Raw genomic sequence first — 26845 nt, 5'->3', positions numbered from 1 at the left:
CAACTAATGTTTCAAGCAGATATGAAAACTAGTAAAAAAGTCATGGTCCCAGCAGCTGGTAACGGGATGACATGGCCATTTGTGGTTAGCTCAGGGGCTGCAGAAAGACTGATTTCCCCAGCGGAGACAGCAGCCTTTTTGCTCCTCACCTGTGGGTATAGAGCTTGTAGGTGCTATTAAACATTTCAAATGAGGTAAGAAAATCCCCAGGGGTTTCCTTCAAAGTTTCCTAAAAGTTAAGTAAAAGAAGAAATCTTTTAGTTCCTATTATGCAATAAAGAATAACCAACTTTGATGTAATATCACAGACATACCCATAGGGTTTACTGCACACTCATCTGATCTGCTTTGAAAACAAAGAACAGTTTTCCAGTGGCACCCACTGCTGTAATACCTGCAGCTTTTAATACTGAGTTTATTTATATGCATCTTTGTGTTACTCAATGCATAATAGGGAAGTGCAACATATCAGGATGAAAATACTTTCTAATTCAGGATACCCGAATTTTTCAGAGTACTTACGTGCTAGTCTATATATACAGTGTCCCCATCAAAATCAGCTGCACTAGAAGTGCTGTGAAGTTTTGCAAGTCAGACTAGACACCTCAGTTGAGGAATTCAGAAGAATTAAAAATGCAAAGTAAAGTACAGGCCACATTTTCACCATGTTAAATGTCATGCTAATACTCAAGAAAACACCGTGACCACTCCCAGTCTTAGGGCTGCTTTACCTCCTGGTTTAAGTGCTTTCCTCTAAATTAACCTCTTGTCTCAACACCACTAGTTTTCCTCCTTTCACAGTCTTCCCTCTGTGCACACCTCTGCCCCACTGGTACTCAGTCCCTACCTTCTTGCCAGACTAACTCTCACATTCTTGTAAATCTGAGCCAGTTTAGGGCTTATTTACTGTTCCTTTGTTTCCAGTCCCTGAGATCTCAATTCCAGTTTCTGTCTTTCCTCTGCTAGTGACCTCATTCTCCCATCCCTTCTTGGCCCTGTGCATCCATATCAGACACTCTGTTACTCTGGGCCAAGCAGCAGAATCTCAGAGAGGACTGAAGCTGCAGAGTCCCTGTCGTTACCATTCAAGTAACCTGATACAGCAAAAAAACCACCAAACATCTGGAATTGTAGAGTCCTAGACAGAAGCCTGCTCAAAGCTGAAAGAGATTTGGCAGCATTCAGCTTGAGTTTCTCCTGAAAAAAAAAAAAAAACAAATTGAAATTTGTTCTGGGTGTCTGGTAGTTTTTCATTGGAATGGCAGTCATATCCTTGCCACAAACCACCCAGACCCTGCCATATTTTGAGTTCTGTTCCTAAACCTTACATCACAGAAACTTTTAAAAAGGAGAGATCCTGAAAAAAAATTGTTTGGAGAAAACAACTGACTTTTTTCATGCCTTACTTTCACAAAAAATGTAGAAATCCTCACACCCCTCCCAAATGAGGCAGGGACCAGACAGACAATTTCATGATTATGATTGGTTTTCAGTTGCTTATAACTTTGGCAATAATACCATGAAAAGCATAACACTAGCTTAAGAACAGCTCCATGCAGTTACCATTAGATGTCCTCTATTAGTTTGTAATCTATATTTCATTAATGAATCTCCTACTTTCACAGTATTTTGTTCAAAATGAATACAAGAACAAACATGTGACTGCCTCAGATTGCAGGAAGGGAAAAAAACCCTCTGCAAATCAAAGGGGGAAATCCCTGCTAATTCTGTCAGATGGGAAAAACTCTTCAGAAACATACTGAGCTATGTAGTGCTCTTTTGTATGAACTTGACAATACAGGTGAGAAGCAGACATAGCATACAAGCAGGCAACATGAACCTTGACTCCACACTGCCCTACAAATTCACATCATTGGTCCTGGTCAGTAGCAAACCCTCAAGGCCTTTTCCTGCAAGGCTCTAAGGAGACATTTGAATCCTGAGCTGCAGTTCAGCCTACTTCACAGCTCTATTTATTCTCCAAAACCCTGACATGCAACACCCTTTCCTGTTGGTCCAGCGCCCGCTTCAGCAGGTGTTATCAACACAAAACAGAGGACAAGCCCAGAGTACTTGAGGCTTTGCTGAACAAGATAAGGTTGCACGTCATGTTTCAACATGACCCACCATTGCAGAACTAAAATATCCCGATATGAAAACCATGTGTTTTGTAGTCCCCAAACACCCTTTGAGAATCTCAATTTCTGTAAACAACAAAATTTTAAACAAAGGACTCTTTCAGAAAGGGCAACAAAATCAACTTCACAATACCAGGGTATAGAATGCTATAGTGCCCTTCCAATACTCACGTAATTTTCCCATGCAAACTATAGATCTGGGTCCCAGTTCAAACTGTTTCTAAAGAGCTAAAGAATTCCTGACAAATCCAGCAGATATAGACTGAGGGGCAGAGAGGGAAATTCTCAAATAAAATGAGAAGAAATTGATAAGAAAACAAAGAGGGATTCGCTGTGCTATTATAAAAGATATTTGCCCCATGAGACACCCCCCTCCAAAATTTAGTGAGGATCGACCATCAGACTGGAATGGAAAAAAAAGCCCAAACAACTCAGAGCAGACCCCAAATTTCTTGTAATATGCAAGAATACTTCCTGGAAATGTTCTACATTTATCCAATACAAAATAGTTGTCTGCATTAATGGGGCTTTCCCAGCCTGGGTCTAGAAAACAAAAGCTGTTTCTCTTTGGTTTTACCCATTTGCTTTCTTTCTTTTTTCTTCCCTGTTACCCAGGCTCCTTTGTTTGCAAGTGCCTATCATCCAGCTGGTGATGTCAAAGGGAACAGAAATATAGATGTTCTGTACACCACAGATGTTCTGCTTGTGCCAGTGCTGACAAAATGATATCCGAGAGCACAGCAGTGTTCAGGTCTCTCCACTGGCCCTGCAGTCCCAACCCGCACACTTTTAACCACTCCTCACCTCAAACCGTGGCAGGAATGTGATTTGGGTTGAGGCTCCTCCCAAGTCCAGAGTCCCAACAGTATGCTGGTTCTGGCCAGACAGCTGCCCTGCAAACAACATCATGCTCAGAACAGCCCGAAGTGCAAAATACTGCATGCATGTTCAGGCAGCCACCAAGTTACCACATTATCACAGCAATACAGGAGGGCTGAGCTAGCCTTCAAAGACAAAAAACATCACAGAGAAAAGGTAGGCAAACAGAAGGTATTATGGAAAGATTCATAGGACTTTCTTCCTTGATTCCAGTTTCACCTCCAAAGAGACAAAAGCAGATAAATCTCTAGGCCTCCAGCAAAAGCTGAAAGTAAGAGACAAAGTATCTCCTGCAGAAGACTGTCAGGGAGAGCACATAAATTCTGTAACCACCATACAGCTGGACAAGAGCAGTAGGAGAGGAAGGATGGTAAGAGCAGAACCAGCTATTATTGTTTCTCTTCACCCAGAGCAGCTTTTTTTGCTTGCTCATGTATCTTCTAGAGTACTGATTTTCTTTTTTCACTAGATTGCATTCCCAGAACTTCTTAGAACCAGTAGGGCTAAAGCACCAGTGCATCCCCTGTTACACCATTTTAGTTGCATAGTTCAGGCCGGGATGAAGAATATTGTAAAACGTTGTTTCCCACCTTCTAACATTAGCAGTACCACTCGCCTATGTACGTTACAGAAACCAGCTCGCCAGTGCCTCCCAGTCCTGAGTAAATCCTGGCACCTTCTGGATTAAGATGTCTCCTTCTTACGACAGGTGTGGCTCACCCTTGGGAACACAGTCTGTCCAAGATAATCCACTGCTTTAGCACTGGTGCCACAGTGGGGAGGAAAAGCAGGACATGGCAACCAAGACAGAGGAACCTAGAGTGATCACCTCCACAGTCCATATCTATAGAGAAGTTACACAGAATCAACTACCTGTCAAAAAGTTCACAGTGATCCAGGCTAAAATTCCTGCAAAGAGTGAAAAAGGAAAAAAAAATTACCACTGAATACTCCCAAAGCCTCCTGCCCACCATTACCACCTCTCCACATGTTATTTATTTACCTGGAAATCATTACTAATGTAACATAACCGCCCCATACTTCAGAGATTAATTCAAACTTACAATTAAGTGATATGATGTGCTATTGATTCATTAAAATCTCATAAACTGGGATAGGTAGAATGTTTGTAATATCCATGCAACTGCAGCACACACAAATCATGTTTATTATCCAAACAACACACAAAGAAGTAATGAGCTGACACAACGCACAAGTTTCCTTGGGTACTTTCCACCCCCTCCCAGCATTTCAGTTCCTAATCTGAAAACTGTATACACACCACTCCGTGTTTTAATCTTGAGGTTTCTGTAACTACACTACAAACGTAGTGGGAACCAGTAAAACACAACTCCTCTGACTCCAGCAGCTTGCCTGACGCTGGCATGATTCTCACCCAAACATAGGCAAACATGTGACAGTAGAAGAGGTGGGAGGTTTAAATAAACCTTGGCAGGCTACGCTGTGCTCTATTATGCCTCATTGGTCCTGCTCCCTGTGAATACAACACTTTTCCCCACTATACAATTCACCTCTTAATCCTAGTGACAAACTATGCATTGCACCATACTTCATCGAATACTTGCAGGCTTTATGTTACTTCTCCTTTTCTCTTGGCCCATGTGGACAGATTTTGCTCTTTAATCTTCCTCCATTTATTAGTTGTTTAAGCATCGTGATAATTCTTTTTGCTTTCCTTGAACACCTTCCAAACTGGCAATATATCTGCCATAATGAAGTGTTCAGAACTGAATGTAACACCACAGATGGCTCTTTTCAGGCATCCATACAGAAGGATTATTACCTGCCTTTTCTCCAAGGTAATATGTCTGGATATGTAGCCAAAACGTTACAGTGGTCTGTTCTGCACTGCAAAACCATCACTGACTCCAAACCTACAACATATTTCACCTTTTCTTGTATTTTATGTTACTTCCTTTGCTACTTTACTAGCTGCATTTTTCCCATCAGAATATTTTTTAAAATTTATTATTATTTATTTCATTATCTAATTTAATACTTGCCAATTATCCTTCATTCTCCTCTAATATTCACAATGTTTCCAACTTTAACCCAAAAAATGATGAGCTAATCATAATAGGTTATTTTTAATGCTGATATTGCAGAATTTATGAGGCACCTTCCATAAGCTTCCTAGCTTGCTATGTATTGTCATGTAGCCTTTCAGAGGTGGACACCCTCTTTTTTCCCCACCAGTTTCCAAAAGCAGCCTTCAGCTGGTTAGCCTGCATACTTATTTCTGAGATAAGGTTCTGTTCTGGAAACTCAGAAGATTTCAGATGAACCTTCATCTAGCTAACTCGTAAATATCTTTGTGTATCTGCATTTGTAGCCTAACAGATGACCAAGTAATCAACACCTCCTAGGAAAAGCAGGATTGCATTGTTTCAAACAGGGCTAGAAACCTTTTATTTTTTCCCTCAGTTTAGTGACCATTTTCTCTTTCCCCCTCACATTAATAAGATCTCTCTCTCCCCCTTTCCCCTGTTTCTCTTTGCTTTCACTTCTTCCTCCTTCTAAAACGTACCTTCATACGACCCGTCCATGATGCTAACACTATCCTCTGGAACAAGAAATGGTGATTCCTCAAAGACTTCTCTCACCTGAAGAAAGAAATAATGATTAGATTCCTTTGTCTTAAGAGTCTTGTTCTGCTCTGAGGGTGACAGAGAAGGTTTTCTGTTTCACAGCAGTAGAAAATAAGACAAGTGTGTGGAGTAGACAATATTCCTCCTCTTTCAAGGGCCAGGAAAGAAACAAAAAAGTATCATAGGTCTCTCCCCCCATGCCTTCTATCCACATCAAGACAGAGGATTTCAGAAAGTCTGTAAAGTCTGTGAGTTTCATGCTATCATGGGATTACAGTCACTTTTCACAGCTGAAATTCTCTTATGCTAAACAGAATGGAGAACTGAGTCATGAAAGATGAAACAGGGAGAGCAATACTAGTGTATCCAAAAGATCTTAGTATTACCTCTAGAAGAAGAGCCTGAGCTTTCTCCTCTGACAGCAAACGCAGTCCAGCTGTGGCTTTCAACACTACTGGGGTCTTCTTCCAGAGATGAGGTGGCACAGCCTCTATGGCCACATCCAGCAATCTTTTGACAGTTTCAGCACCCTAAGAGGAAAAAGATGTTTCTCTCACAGTTTCCTCCTACAGGCTATCAGAAAATAGGCCTCCCCATTCTCCCTCAACACTAGTGAAACCAGTATTCAATAGCAGAAGATACCTCACCCACACCTGACAAACATCTTGCAGTATGATGAAACTAAATGGTGCAATTACTGACTGAAGCTACCAAGGTCAGAGGAAATGTCTGTAGATTTCATTAAATGCAATATAAGAATTCCAAGTGTGTCCACAGCAAGTAGTGTAATTAAAATGCCAGCTGTAGAATGGTTACCACACAAGGTAGAGGCATCACGGCTAGGCTCTGAATTATTCACACTGTTCTAACAATTACAGTTTGGCATTAGCAATAAACATTCTCCTGTGAAATGTCTATAAATTTCTTTTGGGTGAATTCTTCTCCTCTCCTACCCAACAAACAAGACAATTTAGTGAAATCATGGGAAATCTCATCAAAGTTTAAAAAAATCCCAAAGTCATTCACTCTTCCATAAAGTTTCACATTCAAATTCCTGTAGTACTAAATGCAACTGAGCAAAATGAGAAACCTGAAACTCCCCCTATGCTAGCCCCCAAATCCAAGACTGCTAAAGCACACAAGGTAGAGTATCTAATCTATCATTCCTCTGGCACCTCCTTTAGCTTGTGAAAGAGCCTACTGGCAGTGCAGGGGATCTGGAAAATGGCAGTTTCCTTCAGGATTGGCCCTGTGTATCAGAACAACAGGATTATTTTAGCAGTCTATGCTCTGTTGCTCATTTCTGACTCCTGATCCAATAGAGTGACATGGAACGATTGTACTGTGCATGAATTCACAATCATCCCCATTTGCAAATAAAAGAGGATGGCACCTAACTTCAATTTCTTATTAAAATTATAAATTTGTATGTTAATTAATACATCTGATTGTGGAAGATGAAGCTGTCCAACTGTGTTTTTAAAAACCCTGTACATAAACAAAACAACAGATGTCCTGAGGCAGTTGAAAAGTAACTGCCTGTACCTATATCATTATTCAGCTAAAACCGTAATCAAATATTTGAACTGAGCATAGCTGAAGTGAGTCCTACATATCACTGAGCTATAGCTTCCAAACAATGGTTCCAAAGATAACAGCAAAGAATTGAAACAAACAAATTATAATAAGTCTGATGATAAAAGCAGAGAATACACTTGGAGAAATACTAAGGCCTGACTTAACCTGCTAAGTGCATCTTTATTCTTCCCTTTCTCCATAACTTATTCAAAAAAAATAACTTTTCTAGATGTGACTATACACACAAAAAAATTTAAACATTTCTAGGAGTCAGATAAATGAACCCTCTTTGCTTGTCAGTGTAACATGACTGAAAAAGAGAACTGCTGCAGTCTTAACTCCTTACTTCTAAACCAAACAAATCAAAACAAAATATGCCCATTTTGAACTGCAACCAGCACTGAAAATTTCAACCAAAAGGAAAAACTGAGAAAATTATTAGTAAATGGGTAGGTATAGGGGAAATAAACATTTAATATGGATGCTGCTAGAGCAAAAAATCACTTTGTCTTTGAAATTCTCAAAGACATATAGTCTAGCGATATATAGCATTTAAGCAATTAATTAAGCCATTGTTCCATTGATGAAATATGTAAAACAACAGCTCCCATTTCACTGTGTAGAAATTAACTCATAGAAGTAGAGCAACAGGTTTAGAGAGCCAGCAGTAGAACCATTTTTTCTTGACTCTCTGTAATTACAATTAGTAATACTTGAACTGCTTGGTAGAGTCCAACTGATATTAGCAGAAGCAAGACCAACTCACAGGGAATGAAGGAGAGCCTTACCTTTTCAGGCTGATCAGCATACGCAGAAAGACCTGGCTTCACAGACTCAAAGATTTCCCCTTCCAACTCTGGAAGGTTTTCTGCACAAACGAAACATTATACGAAACAGTCAACAACTTGAATCTTTTTCTTTAGTTTCAAAAAGGTTGTCTGCAACCCCTGTAAACTGACTATCCTCGATTTCCCCTTGCAAACAATACTATTCCCCTCCTAAAACAAGCACTGCTCCTTGACTTCAGGAACATTTTTAACAGAATGTTGCCCTTGTATCCTCCAAGTTCACAAACGATTTATTAAGAATACATTGTTATAAGTATGTTCATTTTGCATCTGTGAACTACAATGAGTTATAGCAATGTAGTATGACTGTTGCCTAATCTTAATAAAATTTCTTTCCCTTTCTGTCCCCAAGCTAATTGTGAAATACTAATTCATATTAAGACACAGTCAATTCCTGATTATCCTTAGGTGATTTATCCAACTCACAAACACAGAACAGAATTGATTGGGCTCAAGCACTGGGCTGCAAAGCCAAACAAGTGTGACTGTTGCTCCCAGAGCAGCTTGGGTCTAGAAGCTATCCCTGAGCATTGCACATTACAAGTCAGGCTGAGTCCATCAGAGCTGGATGTTGTACCAGTCCTTCCAAACTAAGGTTGAAATCATGTGAAGACACATAGGCACTACGGGTGTGACCCTGAAGGGCTTATTAGCCGAGACTCATCAACCAGCCTTCAATCTTTGCAAATCTGCTGGCTCACTGTTCCCCAGCTAATTCACCCTCTTGAATCCTGTTGTGTGTGCAGCCAGCTTGGGGACCTCTGCACAATGTCAGAAGCAGATATACTGGGGCATGATGCATCTGCGCACAGGAGTTCTGGAAATGGCTCAGACCTTCGGTGCTTATAACTCTAATTTAGTGTTCTTAATTTGCTACAAAATGTGACATATAAACATACACAGAATTTAAGTATCTCTTGACATAATTCAAGGTAACGTGCAACTTGACAAAAACAGCGTAAGACTCTTTCCAAAGCAATGAGACATTCCTTTAAACAGCAGCATAGATGAAAATCTTTGGAAATACAGAACTCTCCAGTATACTCAAAATTAAACCTCTGAGTTTCAAAAGATCTACAAAAAAGATATTTTCACAGGAAAACACCACCAGAAATGGACAATAATCATCTGCCAGAGGACTATTTGAAGGATAAACTGTAGAAATCTTCAGTTGTTCCCAAATGCTGTGTTGGGAAAAAAATCCTCTTTTGGGAAGCTGGAACCTAAGTCAACATACTCCACATGCACAGACTGACATGGGGTCTTACCTGGGCTCTTCTGCACAAAGGTGTAAATATGAATCCGGGTACCAGTGCTTCCTGCGTCAAACATAATGCCATAAAAAGTGTTGGCTTTGGCATTTACAGGGCACATGTTTGGTGGAAAGAAATCCTGAAACCATGTCTCCCTGTTTGAATGGGAAAGAACAAAGGACAAAGAGGAAAATGCCAATGCTAGAAGGATGGGAAGTCTGGAATATGCCATCTTGCCAGGACTCCTTGAGGCAGTCAAGCATGGATCAGCAATCACAGAGCTGCAGTAGGTCCTGTAGAGAAAAAAAGCAGGAATGGAAATTACTGAGAGCCCTCTCCTTAAAAAGTCTGTAGGAAAAAAAAAGAAATAATAAAAAAATAATCAGTCTGTACACATATATTCTGCCCTTTAGATGCTTTTCAACACCTCACCCAAAAGACATGATTTACTGCACTTAGTGCTACAACTACATATAAGTAAGTGATTTGTTCTCTCAGAGTAAAGGTTTCTCCATTTCCCAAATGCAGAAAAGTTAAATAGTTTGCTTCCTAATACTTCTAGTTTTGACTTTATTCAGACAACTTTTTTCTCTGATTTGGCTTGAAGGTTCTCAACATTTAGAGTCCCCAGAACCTCCAAAAAGGCCAGATGTTATCTCAAAAGAAGCATCACCAAAGGGGAGCTCAAGGCAGAACCACTTTACCCTAACATTTACACACTTGAGATGCTGTGGCAGAACACAAGTGTTATTCAGAGTCACAGACAAAGAGAATTTCATCTCGGGCTAAGAACAGCTGCTGGGAGAGATTAGCACACAGGGAGAATGAAGGCATATCCTTCCAGCAGCATCCTCATCCCCAAGAAAAGCCCGCACTGCACAAGAGGGACTGAACTGTAAGGTGCACCTGGGCTCTGCCTCTCAGTATTTTTTCATACTTTTCCTTTCTGTCTTAATTTTGTTTTTTCATCATTTTCTCCTGACACAGAATTACAAAAAAAAACCAGCAAAACCCCACCACGCTTTCACACCTAGACTGGTTGCCCTGAACACTCAGGTTGCTAACAACAGCTTCAAGAAGCCAAGGCCCCAAAGTTGTGTGACACAGTACTGGATATCAACTATACCTCTTCTCTGTTAACATGTACCTCTTTGCATATATTTTTCCTAAGAAATGCTAATAAAGGAAAGCTATGGGCACAGAAATTATAGGGTTCCTTAGGCGCCCAGGTAAAAAGGAAGAGAATATACAGACACCTTGGTTACTTGCATTTTAACAACAGAAAAGAGCATGTGACCAGATGCCCCACCATATGCAGTATCGCCTGCACTGACATACACACAGAGCACTCAGCGTACAGAAGGTGCAAACAGCTCCCTATCATTCTCCAGACACTTGGTAACACATCCATCCACCCACAGCACTGAATATTCATACACATGTTCATCTACTCTGCCAGAGACCCTCACCCACCTCTAGCCCTTACGTTTGATTGTCTTTTAGCAATCTGCTCAGCCCCACTATGTTCATTCTCTCAAAATCTTTATTTGCTATCTCTATCCTACATTTATTCATTCCTAATCCTAAACTCTCTCCTTTCCTTTCTATGTAAACCTGACATAGCCTCTATTTCTACACACCTTTCTCCCATGCCCAAATAACTCACTTATCCTCCACTACCTTTTATCCCAGATTTAGGCCTTGTATGACTTTTATTATTTCCATTCTTCACCTTTGTCCCCAGTTACAGCAAAGCGAGATTAACTTTTACGCATTCTCAGTAAACAACATCACATTGGGTCATTTCTTCGAGTGCCTCTCTAACTCACTCGTGCATTCAGCTATCTCTAGGGCAAACAAAATCACAGCCCACTGCAGAAGGGCAACCTTGCCTGTCTTCTGTGACCTTTATTTGTATGCTCCTGTTCCTAGTGAACGCAGAGCGCTGTGGGCAGAAGCACAAGCTCTTGATCCACTCTGCCTTAGTAGCACACTCTGAGAAGAGGAAGAAGTGATTTTACAATTCCACAAACAGGCAATAGCCCTGGCCACCCTCTGTGGCAAATTAACTCCAACTGTAGTAGTTTCTACAGCATTCACATTTTATGCGGAAATGAGTAAAAACTTAGTTCTGACCTGTAACAACTTAAAAAGTCCTATCCTGAACAGAATTCATTAAAAGCACTAAGCCATTCTGCGACTTCATAGCTATGTATTTGTACTAAGATGTAGCTAGCATTGCTTCATCACAGCAAGGAGGTCTCCTGAAAACCCAAGAAGCTGTGCTGTTTCAACAGAACACAAGCTGCATTAGTGAGTACTACCTTCCAGCTGGTCAGAAGAGGTGTTGTTAGCGCTTATTGAACCATCACAAATACAATTCAAGCACCTGCCTTAAGAACAAACTCCAGAGTCCTATTACAAATGGCACATGTGCTCTTGGGCAACCCTTAGAATCTCTGATGATCCGAAAATATCTGAGCAACTGTCATCATTAACACATACTTTGCTTGCCAGATCTTCTAGTGAATGAGCCTTAGCCTCCCATGAAACACTCCCTCACTAAGCTTCTCTATCCTTTCTCGGACATCCACAACCATTTCACATTCTCCATTCTCTCCTTCCCCCCTAACTTTTTTCCTTTCCACCTTCATACTCCTAAGGACAACCCCCCCCCCAAACAACCTTGGGATTTTATTTTTCTCCGCCCTTGTTAAGAATGAAAAAAGCACATTGAGCCTCTTTGATGAGTGGTAAAGACGATGTAATCAAGCACAGCAGCAAAACAGCATCCACAAGAAGCATAAAAATAGATGAGGAGAGTAAGAAATCAGAGACAAGGGAGGGAAATTGGCAGAGCATAACAGAAAAGGAATTTGGAAAGAGAGGGTCAGAATAAAGAATGGAAGAAAAAATGTAGGGTAGAGATAGACAAGACATCAGTTACTGAGAAGGAAAAATACTTCCACAAGAGTTCCTCCCAAACAACTTAAAATCCTAGCCGCTATCAGAATACAACAGGATGGATAAAAAGAACAACAAACAGAAAGGAGAAAACAGGGTAACAGTAAGATGAGCACAAGTTCATTAATATAAGCGAACAGTTCAGTAGGTAAAACGCACAGATCACCACCAGTGGGCTCCAGTTATTGCCTTTATAAATGAGCAGTAATAATCAACATCAATTGTGGATATGTGAGGCACACACCTGAAGCAGGATGGAAGCAACAGCTATTCCACTCCAGAGATTCCTAATGAAAACCACTTCGGAGCGCCGTGGCAAGAGACACTGTGCCTGCACTTCTTCTCTTCACCTTCGCTTTCAGCTAGTAGGAGTGGACTATGTATCAGGCAAATTATAAGGTCATGGAGGCACAGAAAGTATCAGTCAAGTTGCTTGATTCAAATTTGAATTTATCATTGCTCAATACAAGCAGTGAAACATGCTTAGATAATTACATGGGATGAATTTAAAGAAGTTGAAAGTTAACCAAGTTGAACAAGTCAGTCAAACATTTACATGAACATTACAGTTGACCTCAACAGCACGGGCCCGAGTCCAGGGACACAAGGTAGAACACTCATTTCCCAACACAGAGAAACACATGTAAATATCATCTGTATAAGGCAGATTTTAGATACGAAGCCAAAAAGTTGAAGCACATCCAATGTAAAAGTTTGGGAGCTACACAGACTGTATGATCCAAAAATACTGGGATGCAGCATGGAGACTGCCAAGACTGAAAGCATGAGTAGGAAAAAAAGAAAAAGGAAACAAAAAACCCCAACCAAACTCTCCTTAAACAGCAAAAGTAAAAACAATGCCATAATAATAATACTAAACCTTAGAGACAGCAAAACACAACCTTACTTAGAGTTCACCATACACAGAAACACCAGTAATTTTCAAGGCAAGAAAGTATTACCCACGTTCTCAAATATGTCTGACAAAAGAGCATGCAAACCCAAAACACAGCAAAAGGAGCACCTCCCTGGAAAAAAGAATCTGTCTGGTTGGCAGGGAAGGAAAAGCAGTGTATCTGAAATACACAAGAATTTCTCTTCTCTTTCCTAAAATATTTTTGGGAAATATTTGGATAAAAAAGAAAAATATTAGAAAATAATTAAAAATATTTGCAATATATAAATATTTAGGCAATATTTTAGGAAACAAAATAGATGAATTATGTAATTCAATTCATATTGTTATTTATTGCTCAAGCACACCAAAAGTCATTCTGAATGGGAAGACTATTTTCTGCACTAAACTAGTAACAAGATGTATTTCCCAGGTGAACAGTGTTTACACTTAACACTCATGACTAGACAAATACATTTTTACATTTTTTTCCCCAAAACAAAGTCATTACATTTCTTCTGGACTTATTTTTAACTAGAAAAAAATTTAAAAAGCTTTCTTGGATTGTTTTGACAAAAACTTAAGGTTCTTTAAAGTACACAGTTTAAAAATTCTGGGTCTAGAGGCTTTAAACGCTGGAAAAAATTAGAACCAACTCACAAACATGCACTATCAGCAGTTTTAATCTTTTTCCGGTACCGAGGCTCCAAATGCACATTATTTATTTATTCTCATTTCTGGCCAAGTGGGTTTTCAATTTTCCTATTTAATTAGGCCAAGGCAACGGCTGCGTTATCCTCCTGCAGTGCGTTAGCGAGCGTCCCTTTACAACTTTGTAACTGGGCACCTACCGGGACGGAGAGTAACACCTTCCACTGGACCGACCGGTTTTCTTCGAAAACAGATTTTGGGTGCAGAGGAGGGCCTTTGGGTCCATCTAAGCCTGGGGAGAACTCCAGTGCGTTTCAGCATGAGGCTGCCAGCTGCGTGCCTTGAGAGCGTTCGCCAGAGCTTCACCAAGGAGAATTTGGGGGACGGGCGCCGTGACGCCCCTTTTCCAAACCTAACGACCCTCAGGGCTGTAGGTTTTCTAACTTCAGCACACCCCGACGCCAAAGCATCCTTCCCTTCTCCACGTCCAACAGCTGCCGTCTGAATCCCTGCACTGAACACGCCTGAAAAAACGCCCCTACCTTCATTTTCTCTCCCCCAGCACAAGTCTCCGCCGCTCCTCCCTGTGCCCCGCCGGCGGCGAGCACGGCCCTCGGGGTCCCGCGGCTCTCCTCCCGAAGCCGGCACCGGTACTACTAAGCAGAAACACTCGCAGACACGCCGCTCGCTCCCCCAGCAGCCACCCACAGCTGCCACCCGAGCACGGCAGGGCGTCCGTCCTTCTGCCCGCCCCGGGCGGCGCCGCGGCGGAGAGTAACGGAAACGCCGCCGGCTTCTCGGCTTTCGAGGGTCTCACGCCGCTGCCTGACGCCTTCCCGGCGTCCCACCCCAGCGGAGCTCCCTCCCGGGGCGCCGGGAACAGGCACGGGCCGGGGTGTGTGCGGGGGGGGTTTCACACAGCCGCGGAGCGGCTCTCTGCCCGCTCCCCCGCCGCGGCCGGCAGGACGCCGGCAGCCCCCAGCGGGCCTCCGGCAGCCCCCGCGCTCCTGATCCCGGCGCCGTTCGCACAGGGCGGCGGGCGGGGCGCCGGTTTCCATGACGGCGCGGCGCTGTCACGCACCCTCCCCGCCCCCCCCATCCCCTCCGCCCCCGCCGCTGCGCGCGCTCACCGGTCGCGCGGAGCGCTGGCGCCGCCACATCTCGCCGGTCCTGCGTGTCGCGTCAGCGCGCCCACGTGACGCGCCCGTCGCGGGAGTTGCGCGTCGCGGGAGGGCGCCGTCCGGTTTCCACGGGAACAGGCCGCCGGGCGCTCCTCGCGGCGGCGGGCGCGGGGGGGGGTGGTGTGGGTCCCGAGGCAGGCGGCGCGCCAGGCGGGCAGGCGACGTGGCGGCCGGTAACCGAAGCAACGGGGCGGGGCCTCCGCCGTAACGGGCGGGGCGGTTGCCGCGGAGACGCGGCGGCGGTCGCTGCGCCGCAGCGGCTGCCGCTGCCCCTGCTCCCGCAGGCCGACGGCGGCGGGGCAGGCGGCCCGGGTGTCTGAGGAGAAGCGCGACGAGGTCGACGCGGCGCTACGTGAAGCTCAGCTGGCGGCGACCGAGGCGTCCCGGGCCGAGCACCGCGAAGCCGCCCGCCGGCTGGCCAGGAGCAACGTGGAGCTGCCGTGGCGGCAGCAGGACGCGGGGAGGGAGGCAGGCGGCGGTGGCGGCGGCCGCGATGGCCCTCCTCACGAAGCAAGGCCAGGAGAAGGCGGAGGAGGTGTGCGCGCAGCCGGGCGGGCCCCTCTCCCCCCGCCAGCCTCCAAACACAGCCTGCCGGTGTGCAGCCGTCTGTAGGAAGGCACCTAACGGCGGGTCCTGCCCGCCGTGTTTCGGTGCCTGCGGCCGAGGACGGACGCAGCCGGGACGGCGTTACCTCCCTGCAGCCAGTACCCGGCGGCAGCCGTGCGGAGGGCCGGCTGGGCCGCCGCAGTCGCGAGGCAGCAGGGCGGCCTTGCGGCGGGCAGGCTCTTCGCGGGCTGGGCTGCGAGGGGGAAGCCTCGCCCCCGGTGCCTGCCCTCCCTCTCCCTACCGGGGACCTGCTCCCTCACACGGGAATACGGCGCCCAGTTGCGCTCCCCCGCCCGCAGTACAAGGGGGAGAGCAGCGTACCGGAACGAATTCGGGGAAGGGGCACCGAAGTGGTCGGGGGCTTCAGCACGTGATGTGCGAGAAGAGGCTGAAGCGTTTGTTCAGCTTGAAAAAAGAGAAAGCTAAGGCGGAATGCGCTGGTTTTAGCTACCTGGAGAAGGTTTTGGAGAAAATAGAGCCCAGCTCTACTCGGAACACAATGAAGGAAAAGCAGCCCTACGCTGTGGCTTCCATTTCCTCCATCGCAGATGATTTCGCTTTAGTCCTATTCCCGCTTTTCTAAATCCAAGTACCAAGCAAAGCCCTTTTTCAGGTCGAAAAAGAAACTGAAAATGGAAGCTAAAACTAAGTTATTTTAATATCCTATTTATTGAATAAGAAGATACAAAGCTCTGATCCCCAGGACATTGAAGAGGTCAAATGGTAGGAGACAATTTTCTTGCTCACATCCCACTGTTTTCATTCAGCCTATCCAGTACAGAAGATCTTATTCAAACCTTTTTCCAGCTGCCTGTTTGTCTTTCCATATCTCCCTTTTTTTCTCTTCTAAACTGCTTCTCTCACACTACACCACTATCCAAAACAGTAAGGAAGAAAACCCTCTGTCCACAGTTTTAATTCTTCAGCAGAGTCACAGATATGTTTCTATCTAATATGTGTGGGTTTTTATAGTTTAAACTTACATTATTTCCTATGTTTAACACAAATCAAACAGTTTTAAACATAGTTTAATTGACCTGCACGCTGCAAATGAGGGACCTTTCCCTTCTTTCTGTGTCTTCTCATAATTAAATTTGAAGAGAACACAGCAAGGATACTTTATTTTCCCCTCACAGTTATTGTTTCTTGATTTCTCTTTTCACAGATTGAGAAACTGAAGCAGGAGCTGATTGATTTGAAACAGCAAGCGCAAGAAGAGATGAAGCAGCTGGTGAATGAACTTTTTTCTTTGTCCTCAGAACAGTGGGATCTTCAGAGCAGGCTAAGAAGTAGTTTTGGTTTTAGTATGAGGAACAAGCTAGGGCAGTTAACTGTTACAGGTTTTGGTGAAAAAATACTGCATGAAGAAAGAACTTGAAAAAAACAATGCTGATGTGGGACTTATCCCATGACTCGTAGCATTATTTCAGATAGTAGTAGGAATGTTTTATAGCATTCGAAATAGCATTAGGAACCAGCTGGGTAATGTTAAGGCCAGAGGCACAGCAAAAACATGTTTCCTTTTTATGGAGATAAAAAATAACTACTTTGAATTCTTTCGTAGTTCTCCTTCATTCATTACTGTTCAACCAAGAATTCTTAAAAAGAACTGAGAAAATTATTATTTGTTAATCTGGCTTCAGTAAGAAACACAGAACTGTGCTCATCTGCCCGTTAAGATGGTTATCTCCCATCAAGCAGACTCCACAAGGAACTTTCTCTCACACTCAGAGTATAAAAAGCAGAAAAGGCTATAGATGATAGATGTGGTGGGTTGACCTTGGCCAGACTCCAGGTGCCTACCAAGCCACTCTATCACACCCTCTCCTCAGCTGCACAGGAGGAGAAGAAATACGACAGAAGGCTTGCGGGTCAAGATAAGAACAGGGAGATCGTTCAGCAATTACCGTCACGGGCAAAACGGACTCGACTGGGGGAAATGAACTTAATTTATTACCAATCAAATCAGAGTAGGAATATAAGAAATAAAACCAAATCTTAAAACACCTTCCCCACCCCTCCCTTCTTCCCAGGCTCAACTTCACTCCCAATTTTCTCTACCTCCTCCCCCTGAGTGGTGCAGGGGGATGGCAATGGGAATTGTGGTCAGTTCATCACACGTTGCCTTTGCCGCTCCTTCCTCCTCGCACTCCTCCCTTGCTCCAGCGTGGGTTCCCTCCCATGGGAGACAGTCCTCCATGAATTTCTCCAATGTGAGTCCTTCCCACAGGCTACAGTTCTTCACAAACTGCTCCAGCGTGAGTCCCTTCCACGGTGTGCAGTCCTTCAGGAGCACACTGCTCCAGCATGAGTCCCCTGCGGGGTCACAAGTCCTGCCAGAAAACTTGCTCCAGCGTGGGCTCCTCTCTCCACAGATCCATGGGTCCTGCCAGGAACCTGCTCCAGCACGGGCTTCCCATGGGGTCACAGCCTTTGGGTGCATTTTACCTGCTTCGGCCTGGGGTCCTCCAGGAGCTGCAGGTGGATATCTGCTCCACTGTGGCCCTCCATGGGCTGCAGGGGGACAGCCTGCCTCACCATGGTCTTAAGCATGGGCTGCAGGGGAATCTCTGCTCTGGTGCCTGGAGCATCTCCTCCCCCTCCTTCTTCGCTGACCTTGGCGTCCGCGGAGTTGTTTCTCACATATTCTCACTCCTCTCTTCCTGCTGCTGTTGTGCAGCAGTTTTCCCCCTTCTTAAATATGTTATCGCAGATGCGCTACCAGCATCGCTGATGGGCTTGGGCTTGGCCAGCAGCAGGTCCGTCTTGCAGCCAGCTGGCATTGGCTCCATGGGACATAGAGGAAGCTTCTAGCAGCTTCTCACAGAAGTCACCCCCATAGTTCCCTGGCTACCAAAACCTTGCCATGGAAACACAATACAATGATATGAACATTGCTTTAAACTTACTATTCATTTCTAGACTTGTTATTTCACTGGAGGGTAGCGTCTGCTGAGTTTGCAGCATTTCTTCTAATGATGAATTCCTTGTGGTTTTTAAAAAACTGCAGCATGGTGTAATTTCAGACATTCAGTTCTGTGTGGTCTGTGTTTTATGTTACAATATTTGATGATTGGTTTCTCTCGTTTTGCTTTCTTCTTATTGAGATTTTCTGATTTGCAGGCAGACTATTATGCCCAACAAATAAAAGAACTGGAAAAGAAATTTCAGAAAAAAGTCGGAGAAATTGGCCAAATTCAATTAGAACGGAAATTAATAAAGGAGTTCTGCAGGGGGAAAGCATCTATGGAGAAAGAGCTGGAAGATGTAAGTTTGTCATAAATATGTGTTTGCAATATTTATTTAAAAAGCAACTTTTCTGTCTGCATGCCAGCATAGAGTTTGGGAGTAGAGGAGAACAGACATAGCCAATCTACTGGATTGTTTTCTTTATGGTTTACAGAGAGTGAGGAAAAGCACTAGGTTGACAAAATGCAAGTTCTGTAGCCAGAACTCATTTCTGTAATGGTCCAGTGCTATAGGGTTGTTTTTGGTTTTTTACAGAATAACATGAATCATACAAACTTATATGTGGATGGACTAGAGCATCTAGTACGCACTTTAAAGACGTGTGGAGGAGCTAGCACTTGACTACAAGCAGTATAAGTCTGACTGATTTCTCACTAGTCAGCCCAGTTAGGATGTGAATGATAGTATTGTATCCCATTTTCAACCACATAAACCATTTAGAATATAAAACTAGGGACTGTCTGTCACTAAGGACTTACACAGCACATGACCTAATCAGGGATACTTTGGAACTATAATACAAATACTAAATAGTAGTATTGCCTGTAAAACATTTCAGCCTGGAATAAAAAAGTATCCCAGCTGACTGATGACATGAAAAAAGTGCCTCGAGCAATTCAAGTGCCTTGCTGATTCAGCTCTACTGGAATTTTTTTCAACCACAAGAAGGGGCTTAGAAACAGCATCAAATGCTTTCTGTGGAGACAAATGATTGGTCAACAGCATTTGGATTATTAATATATAGCTGCTTTTCAGCTAAGATATTAAATGCGAGTTAATCAGGCATTTTTCAAAGAACACTTGAGGCGTTGGACTTTGAATGATCTTGATGACTGAATGAATAGACAAAGTAAAGCAGATTTCTAAAACTGAGCACTAAACAGTGACAGAGTGTGTGTGAATGACTGTCAGTGATGTGAAAATATGGGCACAGGTGAACTAGGAAGAGGAAGCAAAGCAGTAATACAAGTCAGAAGGTTAAGTGAATTTTATAGAGGGTGTAAAAATTTTATGAAGATTGTGGTTAGTACCAGGAAAGACTATCAAATTTCTTCTTGAAGAGTACATCCACACTTCTAGTTATATGGCTGAAATAAAATGCCATTATTAAAGAAATTTTATTTTTTATCATAGTTTAAAGACAGTATGGAGATTTCAAACAGGAGATATCAGGAAGTGGTTGTGAGATTGGAGAGGAGGTTTCTTGAAGAAAAGGTAAAGGCTGACAGGCAGTTAAAACTTGTATTAGAACAAAATGATTTCTCCTACTGACTACTCTGGTTTATATAGTTTTCAGTTTCTTAGTGAGCATTTTACAATTTCCCCTGTAAATACAAGTATGATAAATGAGTTGGAGGCTAGGTGCAGCTTTCCAAGGAAAAACATGGGATGTCAAGATCCCAGAAAGGCCATATTCTCCACTTCCACCAGGAACTTCAGTGCCCTTGGGGGTTCATTCTTTCTCTAGCAAGAAGTTGGGTGGGCTGAAAACTGTGGGTGTGATTTTAGAATTTACAGTTTCAGATTTTAGCTTCTGTGCCACAGGTCTCACGCAAAATTTAAACAGGCTTTTCTCCCTTTCAGAAAAGACTAGAAGAAGATGTTGAGAAAAAGCAAATAATGATGGCAGAGACTGCCCAGTATGAGGCTGTTTTGTAAGAAACACTTGCTTTTCCTGTTTTCTATTTTATAAAAGCATTTTAGCATTGTGTTCTAAATAATAAGTCGCCCGTGTTACTACATGGGCTTTGAAGGGCAAAATCAGTGATGACCTAGGCGGTTTTTATATTTCCAATGTCAAGGTGATGTCAGCACTTACATTCAAACTGCAAGACTCACGCTAGTTCCAGGGGACAACTGGAGGTAATTTTATCACAATGGTACCACTGTTTTCTTCATTCTCCCAGTCCAGGTGTAGGACTAGGAGCAAAGCTATGAAAACTTGGTACAGACCTGTAAGAATTTTACAGCTTAGCTCTGAAATTAGGACACTGGAATATTGATTTTAATATAAAAAGAAGGAAGAAAGGTTGTGATTAAAGCTCTTGGATTTTGTTTCCCTCGGTCCAGGCAGCTGAACAGCACTGGGAGAGAGGTGTTTAAGGAGAATGTTTGTCTTCATGGTGCATTTGCTCACCAGCTGAAAGAGACAATGGAACTGCAAAAAATCAAACAGAAGTTAGAAGAGGACAAAACTGTTCTGTTACAGGAAAAGGTTTCTGCTCTGGTTTTAATTCTGTTTCATTCTCCTCCAGGAAGGGGTACATCTGTATACAGATGTAAATTTACTGAGACTAACCTCTCCCCAGTCAGCTGCCTCCGCAGTTACTGAATTTGAAGTTGTCTGAAGAAGAGCTCTTATTCTATCTTAATTACGGAGGAGAAAGAAGGAAGGCTTTCCTATGGCAGCCCATTAAGATTAGGTCTCTCTGTAATGTATACTACATATCAAGCTTTCTTTATCTGGCTTCTCTTGTAAAGAAAAACCTGATCCCAGAGAAGTATTCACTCTCCAGTGTGAAGGTGCCAGCATGTTTACTACATTGTCAGTGTTGGGGGGGAAAAAACCCCTCCAGATTTGGTGCAAATGAAATAAAAGCCCAAATAATTTCTTCTCATCTTTTAGGAAACCAATGAGGGTTTGATTCGAAAAAAGATCCTACAGATCAATCGCCAGAAAGCACAGATTGGAGATCTGCAGCATAAAGTGGCAAAGCTGGAGATGGCCTTATGTCGCATGACCAGAGAATCTGAGAGAGAGACTCAGAAAACACAGCATCAGGCACTGAGAGAAAACCAGGCGAGCATGGTGGAGGTCAAGAAACTGCAGCAATTACTAGAAATGAAGGATCAGGAGATGAACCGAGTGAAGAAACTAGCCCGGAATATCTTAAATGAGAGGACTGAGGTGGAAAGGTTCTTCCTAGATGCTCTGGAACATGTGAAGCAGGAGATCATATCCAGTAGAAAGCACTATAAGAAAAAGGCCCAAACCGCCTATTACAGAAAAATGATGGAGGCATGTGCAGGGAAGGAAGAATTTCCCAAAATCAAAACATTCAAAAGCAACATAAATAGCACAAATAGCGTGTACAGAGACCTAGAGGAAGCAGAGAAATGCTACTGGTATTGAAACATCAAAACCTAATGTCTATCTTCCTAGCACACCTGAAAATACCCTTTGCGTGATAATATTGTCTAGATTTGGAATGCTTGCAGAGGCTTCTGTAGTGAGACTAACTGTATGAGGTATAATATCCCATCAATTAGTAATGACTTTGTGGGCACCTAATTTCAACTAGGCTATCGTTTTTTGGTCATTATTTCTATGGATTAAAGATAAGCTCGAAAGAGTTCTTTGCATATTCTGCCATGTGCTGTCGAATTTGATATAGAACTTCCAGTATAGATGTGGTTCTGCAGTTTCCTTTTAATAATTGTTGTTGGTTCTCTAATAATTTTTGGTTTTATAGGCATTGCTCTTCTGGCATTGCTCTTTTGCTTTTTACTCACTCCAGTGAGCTAATAACACTGAAGCCTAAAAATTACAGTTAAGATGCAAACAGCTCTTTACTATGTTGCTGATCATTTTAACAGAAACATCCAGTAGATGGCAAATCCAGTCTTTTTTCAACTGTTCTTCCGTATGTCAGAAGGCCCTGCTTTGCACTGTGTTTTCAAGGGCTGTTTTCCTCAAGCTTCATAATAATCTAAAATTTAAGCCATTACATGAAATAGACACTGACATATCAAAAACAAGATCCCATGCAGTGCAGTACAGTACTGATTGACAAGATTACATTTTATAGTGAATAAAACAAAATCTCAGACTTATAAGCCTGAGTATCTCAGAATTTGTATTAGAATGCAACTTAGTTTAAATTAGGGCTACATATGCCGCGGTGGCCAGGATTACAGGTCTCCAACCTCCTGCTAGAAATCTGTGCCTACAAACTGCAGCAGTGTCCAGGCACTGGGATTTTAAGCCATAGAGTTAAGGTCCCCCATAGCTGAAGCTTGCGTACATCCTTAGTGAGAGATCAAAATTATCGTACTCCCAAATAAAACGTTTGCTTGGTATGCATTGGCTATTGAATAACTTGGCGACACACAATCTGTCAGAATGCTTTCTTCAGTTCAGGTTACCTTATCTCAAAAATGATACAGCAGAAACACTTCATGAAAAATCAGAGGTAAAAGTAGTTATTGAGATCTAAGGAAGCTTCCCCTTGGAGCAAGAGAAGGGGCAGACTGGAACCGAGAATTAAATTTGGTTATACGTATTGACCCTTTTATGTATGAACAGAAGCAAGAAACTAATACACGTTAGTACTAACCTTCCCCCTCCCAGTATTTATAACCACTACATGTGTAACAGAAATCATTGGGTTTGTTCTACTTAGTTGAGCCATAGATTTAGAAGTCAAAAAGACAGCACTGTGTGCTCAGATTTATTTTTTGAATTTACATGCTATGAATAGCTGAACAAGAGCAATGCAGAGCTAGAATTTAAAACCTGTTTTACACATACAGAATCCATGAGATATGCCTTTGAAATTTTCTTCTAATACATTGTTTTCTGTGTTTTTCAGGGAAAAAATCCAGTTTGAAAAAGTGGATATCAGTGAGTTGACATGGGAACAAAAAGAACGTGTTCTGCGATTGCTTTTTGCCAAAATGAATGGCACCAATCCACGGTAATATTCTGTTTCTTCAGTAGCTGAATGCTGAACTTTCCCTGTTAGAGGAGCTGAGCTGATAACACCAGCTCAGGGGATTCCAGGAAACTCTGAATCTAACATAAGGATCTAACTAACTGTGTGGCTTGGTGTGAGATACTTTAACTCTTTGAAAAAGATGATTTAACCTTTTGAAAAACTTCATATACTACATACTAATTTTGGACATGCACCAGACTATACTGTTAGATCTTTTTGTGTAGTATCAAAAGAAAAGCAAGCGGAAGTAAATTTTGATAGTGCTGAGGAAGAGAGGAGTGAGGGGAATTAACTGCTCATTGCAGTGGGATTAATTTTTTTCAGTCATTAATGAATCCCTATCCATCTTTACCAAACAAGTAAATAATGTATATTGTGACAGTAGCACTCCTCACATATATTTCCTTTTAATAAGAGTACTGTAAAGCAATCTGCCAGTATTAAAATACCAGATTATTAGAAGTGTACTTACTCTGGCTGTCTGCATAAGAAACTTGGAAGCATGACTTTAAAATCTAGCTTACACTGGAAATTCAAAGTACAATCAGCATTAAATATATTAAAAGCAGTGAACTGGGGCATAAGAGGGGCCCAAAGAGAAATCTCAAATGCTATGATTTTTAATGTAGTTTGGGGAGACCTAATGCTTAGGGTGGAATATCAGCTTCTCTGTGTTAAAAGGCTTTATTTAATTTTTAAAAAATTAAATTTTATTTTTTTTTTTTAGCAAAAGTTACATTAATAGAATTCTAGCGAATTTTATTAAGGTCATTGCAGTGGAAGTAAGAAATGTGTAATTAAACAATTCATCCATCAGCTTTTATGCATGGATTTAACTCCTTTTATCAGTACTTGCCAACATACAAGAGCACACATAAAGCTGTAGAGTATGAAAGCTCCAGGAATGGAATGCAAACACTTCTTTTTAAGTTGACTTATGATTAAACCCAGTTTTTTAAAAAAAACTTTTGACTGTTTTCCTCATTCCCTTTTAATTGTAATGATTTTGCCACAAAATACAGAATTCCATAGTGAAGTGAACTCACGTTTGATTCATAGTGCTGATTTTGGAGAGTGTACTGCAACAGGTCAGGTGCCCCAGCATTTCTTGCTTGCTGTTCATTTTAGAAAACAAGTTTGGTGTAGGATTAGAAACCTGGCTGAGCGTAAATCACCGTTAGATGAGGATTACTTTGCTCTTGTGTCTCCCTCACAGGAAATACAACAGAGTTTTGGCTACTTCAGCTTCAGCTCCTGACGATACTAAAGAAGAAAGCAAAATTGGGTAAGATGCTAAATTATACCACACTATCTAACATCTCCTCAGTCCTGGTTATATATAAATGGATGCAATTGTTTCTCTGTCATCCCTCCCACTTTAGAATACTTTGGTTTGTCTGAAGATCTTTATTAGTGTGTCTATACACAAATAAATGGATGTGTCACAAGAGAATAATTTTTTATTTATTTTGAAATTTCTGGTCACATTGATCTTTTAGCAGCAGACATTTAAGACTCAGCTCTCATGAAAAAAAATTGATCTCATGCCCCCTTAAAGCCTCCTCACTGAAAAGCAGCTTTATTATTTTTGGAGGATTCTCTTGTGAAAGGCCATGAGCATACAAGGAGGTGCATTTTCAGCTAGCACAGCGAGTTTTGATTAAAAGGCAAAATCTATTAAGCTGGCGTTGCATTCAGTATAGACTTACTTAGAGAGGATGGACCAGGATGAAGATCCATGTGTCCAATTTTCAGATACAGACTCAGATACACTATACAGCTAATTGCAATACTCCAAGGCAAGCAATATCAACTTACCCTGGAGGAATAAGTAGAGAGGGGTTCTGGCATGCCATCATGTCAGACATGAGGCAGTCAAGCACACAAACCAAAATGTAATATTCAGACATCAAATGACCAGATAAAGTTCATAAGCAGGAGCCCTGGAGGGATTTATATAGAAAGATGAGAGACACCTCCTTTGAGAGGCAGAGCGCCACTTCCAGAAATGGGAGTGGAAGGGAGCTGTAGCATTTTTTTTTACACAGACAAGGAGAAAAAAAACCAGAAGCGAAAGTCACAGGGCCCAATTCTCAAACACAGTTTTTGGATTTAGGAGTATCAAATAGCTTTATCTAGACTGCAGAATTTTGCCTGCAGGCAAGAAACAATTTTTAATAGGAGACAAAGGGTTGAGTATAAAATTGTATTTTAATAGAGTCTAAAGAATTCTATTATGAGATACTTTATACTTAGATTATACATATAATATAGAAGATATATTCCTTAGCTTAATTTTTTATAGTGAATGTTGAAATAAAAAGGAGAATAAACAGGCGGGTGGAAAGCAGTAACAGTAACATGAGGCAGGTACATCATGATCAGTCACCATCTGCAGCTTTATCTAAAAAGGTATTTCATTAACTAAAAAAAGGCAGATACAAGATTTGTATTTCTAGTACAACTGAAAACCATCTGTTTAAAAAATGAAAAATGAAAAGATTATACAAGTGTCTAGAACAGGTCTGGAGAAGGTGCAGGGATACTCCTGCAATTCTTCAGGGAGCAGGTAAGCTTGATAATAAAGACTGCTTTTGTTACAGGAGAAGCTGGATTTTAGAATTTCTAAAGGAAAGATATAATGGGTTTTAATAGGACAACAGAAAAGTCAGAATAGCAATACTGATTAGGAAGAAAATTAAGACGTTTTGAAAGTGACTGACTGTAGACAGTATTAGAGGCTGTTAATTAGTATTCCTTTCCCAGGTGCATGAAAGAATGCCGATGTCTTAATGGTGACTTACCTAGAATATTTTACCTTTGCAGCACAGAAAATGCTTCTCCCAACCTAATATTCATTACACAGCAGGCCAACTTATCAGATTAATCAGCTGCAGTAATCCTTCCACATATTCAGTTGTTAACACCACAGACAGAGTAAGGTGGCTGTACACTTTGCATGAACAACAGCCGCAGCAATTACCAACTCATCTGCACTTTTCATTTTGGAAGTTATCTTGTGAGCAAAGCTGAAAATTCTAAATCATCTGTCTGCTGCACTGCTGCTTTGACTTCGTGTTTGAAATACATCTGAAATATAGTTATTTTCCTCCTTCTTAAAGTAAAGGTTTTATTCTTTCCCAAGCCAGAAGCCCACATGACCCTGTACAAAGGACTAGGATTTGGACTAGTGGTTAGAACTCTGTATATATGTGTTGCTATAATTTGATGAAGATATATTTTCAGTTTGTAATAAAGTAATTTATGTGAAGCTTG

General features: G+C 42.1%; 2 protein-coding genes across 8 annotated transcripts in view; one reads left to right on the top strand and one right to left on the bottom strand.

The window, feature by feature from the left end:
* ENTPD5 (ectonucleoside triphosphate diphosphohydrolase 5 (inactive)) overlaps positions 1-15216 on the bottom strand; it is a 25013-nt gene extending 9797 nt beyond the window's left edge. The window contains exons 1-9 of one of the 7 annotated variants that reach the window (XM_069783924.1): positions 14946-15023; positions 12514-12631; positions 9321-9598; positions 7993-8072; positions 6013-6156; positions 5566-5641; positions 3891-3926; positions 2943-3031; positions 150-229 (exon numbers count right to left, since the gene is read on the bottom strand). In XM_069783924.1, the coding sequence (XP_069640025.1) occupies positions 150-229; positions 2943-3031; positions 3891-3926; positions 5566-5641; positions 6013-6156; positions 7993-8072; positions 9321-9537 (722 nt within the window). In that variant the 5' untranslated portion in view covers positions 9538-9598; positions 12514-12631; positions 14946-15023. The other 6 variants (XM_009924286.2, XM_069783925.1, XM_069783927.1 and 3 more) reach the window with 6 other exon arrangements.
* BBOF1 (basal body orientation factor 1) lies at positions 10130-26845 on the top strand. The gene is given in 13 exon segments (XM_069784723.1): positions 10130-10200; positions 14378-14996; positions 15180-15476; positions 15478-15531; positions 16768-16833; positions 18726-18869; positions 19986-20066; positions 20436-20506; positions 20922-21066; positions 21478-21977; positions 23444-23548; positions 24786-24854; positions 26396-26845. Coding segments are annotated over 13 exon segments (2283 nt in total). The 3' UTR covers positions 26457-26845.

Source organism: Haliaeetus albicilla, chromosome 5 (assembly GCF_947461875.1).
Source record: "Haliaeetus albicilla chromosome 5, bHalAlb1.1, whole genome shotgun sequence".
Taxonomy (NCBI): Eukaryota; Metazoa; Chordata; class Aves; order Accipitriformes; family Accipitridae; genus Haliaeetus; species Haliaeetus albicilla.
Note: the sequence above shows the minus strand (reverse complement) of the source record. Positions and strands in the feature narration are given on the sequence as shown.